At 39.2% G+C, this 4,975-nt stretch overlaps 2 protein-coding genes across 2 annotated transcripts in view; both read right to left on the reverse strand.

Annotated features, from left to right (window-relative positions):
• Positions 1–1,475, reverse strand: part of LOC107705629 (NACHT, LRR and PYD domains-containing protein 3-like) — an 11,285-nt gene extending 9,810 nt beyond the window's left edge. The window contains exon 1 of the mRNA XM_016509020.1: positions 471–1,475. Coding sequence (XP_016364506.1) covers positions 471–1,456 — 986 coding nt within the window. The 5' untranslated portion in view covers positions 1,457–1,475. The remainder of the gene's footprint in view (positions 1–470) is intronic.
• Positions 1,476–3,276: 1,801 nt separating this feature from the next.
• LOC107705630 (cytochrome c oxidase subunit 4 isoform 1, mitochondrial-like) lies at positions 3,277–4,693 on the reverse strand (the record flags this gene model as incomplete). Its single annotated transcript, XM_016509021.1, has 3 exons — positions 3,277–3,772; positions 4,375–4,488; positions 4,577–4,693. Coding segments are annotated over 3 exons (688 nt in total), but the record flags the coding sequence as incomplete, so codon positions are not given.
• Positions 4,694–4,975: the final 282 nt, after the last annotated feature.

Here is a 4,975-nt window from a genome sequence, read left to right on the forward strand (position 1 = left end):
CTCAGGTGTGAGGGGTTTGATCTCAGAGCTGAAGCCAGAGCAGCACAACCTTCATCTGTGAGACCACAATTCTTCAACCTGTAGAGAACAATGACATTCCTCATTCTCTGAGATCAGTTAAGCAGTAAATCCATTATTGAAGAGAAAAATACAAACTTAAAGCACAAATCAACTTTTGATGGATCATCGGACTGAGATCTAAAACGCCACAGAGCATCAGGCTCGTTAAAGAAAGATAAATAAGATTATTGCACAATGTCAGTGGTTTAACAAAACATTTGAATAACTGATAAATCTAATTTATTCATATGCAACTGCTCTGACTTCAAAATCTTATGGTGTTATTGATTAGAAAACACATCAAAAGACTGACTACTAAACTCTGGATAGCATCTGCAGCACTGAGGCTATTTGAGTTTTTATTTTCTTTATGTTTTAACAGTGAAGTGATTGTTTTCAGTGATACTTACTGAACTGATCTGGATTCTTTAATCACAGGCAGCAGCTTCTGAAAAACTTTCATGTTTTCTGCTTTATCGCTTCCTACAACAAATGTCTTGAGATCAAACACATCAAGCTCCTTCTCTGATGTCAACAACACAAAAGCTACAGCTGACCACTGAGATGAAGAAAGTTTGACTTCCTTTATTGTTCCAGATGTCAGATAGTGTTGTATTTCCTCCACTAGTGAATGATCACCCAGTTCATTCAGACAGTGGAACAGATTCATAAATTTTTCTGGAGATCGATTGCTCCTGATCTTCTTCTTGATGAACTCAACTGTTCTCTCATTGCTGTCAGAGCTGCTTCTTGTCTGTTTCATTAGTCCTTGTAGGAGAATCTGATGAGACTCCACTGACAGACCCAGAAGAAACCGCAGGAAAAAGTCCAGATGACCAGTTTTACTCTGTAGAGCCTCATTCACAGCTCTCTGATGCAACTCAGATAATGAAACATGTTCTGATGAATTTAGTTGAAACCAGTTCTTCATTTTAGACAACAAACTTCGTTTGGTGATTTTGTCAAACACATTTCTGTTGTGGTTTGTACAGGAGAGGTGCACATATAGAGCAGCTAGATGTTCCTGAATGCTCAGATGAACAAAGCAGAAGACTTTCCCCTGATACAAGCCAAACTCCTCTCTGAAGATCTGAGTGCACAATCCTGAGTACACTGATGCTTCTGTCACATCAATGCCACACTCTCTCAGGTCTTCCTCATAGAAGATCACATTGCCTTTTTCCAGTTCTTTGTATGCCAGTTTACCTAGTTTGAAAATCATCTTTTTGTCAGTGTCCTTCTCATTGTACTTCATGTTTTTAATGTTAATCTGTGCCGTCAGGAAGTGAGTGTACATTTGAGTGAGAGTCTTGGGAATCTCTCCACTCTCTGCTCGACTCAACATCTTCTCCAGAACAGCGGCTGAGATCCAGCAGAACACTGGGATGTGGCACATGATGAAGAGGCTCCTTGATGACTTTTGCTGTTCCCTCATACAGACACTGAAACTTCTTCTTTAGATTTGATCTAAATGCGCTGAGGACTTCATGGCTGGAAAATTAAATGACCACATTATTGCACTTTAGTCATGACAACTCTTTGAATTATTTTAAATACTTTTTAAAGGCATAGTTCAACTGAAATTGACAAACAAAAACATCTAGACTGTTGGAATATAATAAATATTATGCTTTTTATATTATGTAGTGAGGTGCACAATCTTACAAGCCACCATGTCTAAATAGTAAAAGTCTTATGAGGTATAAAAAAGCAAACAAGTTTTGATCACTGACTTAAAAAAAAAAAATCTGACAGGTTACCTGAAAACAGTTGATGTATCTCTTCTCCTGTGTGGATGTGCTACGACAACACTGAACATAAAAAATATTATACATCAGATCAACTGTGGTGAATGATAATGTACAAGTAATTAATAAATAACTGTATTCATTCTAACATATAATGAAAAAAACAAGCAAAATACAGATCTAAACCAACACACATGACATTTAAACAAGATGAGCAAACAAAAACACAATAGAATGTGATGAGCCTGCTAATGTGAAGAGACACTTTCAAAACTTTCAAAACTGAAATATGTAAGAACTTCAGTTATCGATTGACCAAGAATGAACAGGAATCTACCGTCTCGGTGCACCACAAATACTGAGCAATAAAAAACGTAGTACTAAGGATTAGGGATGTCACCATACCAAAAACCTAGTAGTTGGTACTGATACCACCAAAAGTACCAAAAGTAGCATGTAGCCTTCAAATATTGTTCAATTATGAAAACATTGTATTAAAAAGATCAAATGAAAGTAATAAAATAAACACATTACAGGTAACAGAACAAGTGGCTGGTCTGTAAGACTTAATGCACAGATCTTTTCTGACACATCAGATTGGTTTTGTCCCATCCGTTGCTATGGTTAATTTCAGATTCAGTCCTGCAATTTAATGCCGTCTTCACTCCTAAAATTTTTCAGTGTGTACTTAGCAAGAAAAATAAAACTTTTACTCAAATTATGAATGAAATATACAGAAGTGAGCAAAGACGCTCACTTGTAAACAATGAAGCTGATATCAGTTCAGTTCAGTTCAACCCAGTGGCAGCGTTTCACAAAACCATAGGGTATGGCAGTGGCATAAACCGGTGGAGTTAACAAGGTTTTTGACCAGCGAATGACGGAGATCTGTATTTTATCTGTCATTACAACGGCCGCATCGGAGGCAGCAAGTGCATCGCATTATACGCTTTCATCAATTTACAGGTTATAACATTTATTGTAGCTATATGGGCGCTTAGTTTTTCATGTCGTTTAATACACTTGGCCAAAATCTCATGATAGACGATGAAGCGCTATATGCACAGGATATTTAAAACGTAGCCTACAACACGGGGTCACACACTACACAAGCTGACACCAACTCTGTCACCCAACGACTCTATCAGGTCCCCAAACCACGTTCTGTCATGAAAACACACGCGAGAAGTTGAACGGGAATGACGCGAAACAACAAGTAATACAGGAGTTGTTTATTTGAAAATGAAAAAAGAAAATAAATTAGTGCTGCAAGCTGTTTGCGTGAGGATCTGTTATAAACAAATTCGCTCCATTTCTTGTGTCCAAACTTTTCTCAAAGCCATGTTTTTTTTAATTTTTTTTATACATATGATTTTTATTTATGATACATAACCTTAAGAGGAAGCAAACTTCCAAAATCATTCAGAAGTAACAGTGGAGAAAAAAAAATACACACTTGTCTGTTCTGTTGGGTTATTAGTTAGAAGGGGTGGGCCTGGTCTACAATTTATTTCTTCCAAGCATTGTTTTCATAGTCCCATTTGGCTGAAAAGCCCTCAACGGGGTTGATCCTCATATCCAGCATTCTCTGAACCTCCTTCTGCTTGTATTCGGGGTCAAAGGTATGGGGAACATCTCCATAAACATACTTCCTCTGCCACAAGACAACTAGACCAGTGAAGCCAATGAAAAAGAAAATTCCTGCAACTACAGATTTCCACTCTCCTGTTCTCTTGTCCATTTCAGCAAAGCTCTCCTTGAAACTGATGCGATATAATGCAATCTTCTCCTCTTTGGACAGCGCAGCCCAGGATCCCTTCTCTTTTTCCTTTAGAGACTTCTGCTCAGGACTCAGCTGCTGCACAAACTTGATATCAGGAAGAGGGCTCTCTCGTCGGTCAAAGTATGCTGGCAGTGTGTAGTCCTCAACCTGAGCAACTCCTCGCGCCTCTGTCTGTCGCTCGCTTCTCTGAAAGCCATGTTACTGCTGCTGTTTTTCTTCCGCTGACCTCAACCCATGCCTAGCTCGTCGTGACACCTGACACCACGTGATGGCGAGTCGGCCGACTGGTCCAGATATTTAGCATGCTAGATATTTGTTTGGCGCCAGCAAGGCGTCGGCGAGCCTCTTTGATGCGTCATTGAATAGTTCACACATAAAGATTGCCGAGTGATGATCACCTGCTGATTTTCCCCCAATCACAGTCCGGCCTGTCGACAAACTCGTTGAGTTGCAAATTGAGCTTAAATCGGGCTTAAAATCCTGTAGTGTGAACTTGGCATTACACGCCTCTGACTGGCCATTCCGTTCACATGCTCAACAAACATATCTGTGATTGGCTACAATGCTGCAAAAACACGTTGCAAATTGAAAGCTTTGACACTCTTCACATATACTCACACAAATACGGGAGCGTTTGAGCAGCCACCTGTCAGCAGGTCGCTACTACCGGCACTGTGCACTGCTGGTATTGCTAAGTTTTCAAAGTGTAAATATAATACTTGGTCCTGAAGTACCAGTACTTTTGACAACACAACTAAGGATACAAAACTTTACAAACTGTACCGGCGGGCAGTGTTTCCACCACTGGAAAGTATTGGCTGATCCACTGAACAGTCTCTCTTCACAGGCACATGGCTGGGCTTTGGTAGATTCTCCTTCATGCTGTGTTTTCTCTTTCTACGAACATCAGATTAAGAGAAAGATTTAGGACATTTTAGTGAACAGTACATAAAACTGATACCATGTGTTTGCAGAAATATTGTACCTTCTGCCAGATGATGTGTTTCTGTCATTAAAAAACAGTGGTGGATTCATAGACTGATCGCTCTTCATTGACACACAGCTGGGCTCTGCTGATTCTGTTCTCATAGGCTTGACTGAACTGAAACAGTGTAGAGATATAGCTTTATAAATAATTTTTTAGAATATTCAAGCGTAATGTCCTAAAGTCAGGGAGAACAGAAAGATTACATATAAAGCAGAGGTGCAAAGCTGTATCCTGTACTAAGTGCTTTTGTGTGAACAGCACCTTGAACATGAAAACATTAGATGAAAATATAAATGCCACTACATAATTCACTTTATCAATTTCCTGTCTCGTTCCACAATGTAAACAAAATGCTGATACCATGTGTTTGCATAAATATTGGACTTGCAGCCAGAT

Source organism: Sinocyclocheilus rhinocerous, unplaced genomic scaffold (genome assembly GCF_001515625.1).
Source record: "Sinocyclocheilus rhinocerous isolate Xijiao unplaced genomic scaffold, SAMN03320098_v1.1 scaffold1616, whole genome shotgun sequence".
Taxonomy (NCBI): domain Eukaryota; kingdom Metazoa; phylum Chordata; class Actinopteri; order Cypriniformes; family Cyprinidae; genus Sinocyclocheilus; species Sinocyclocheilus rhinocerous.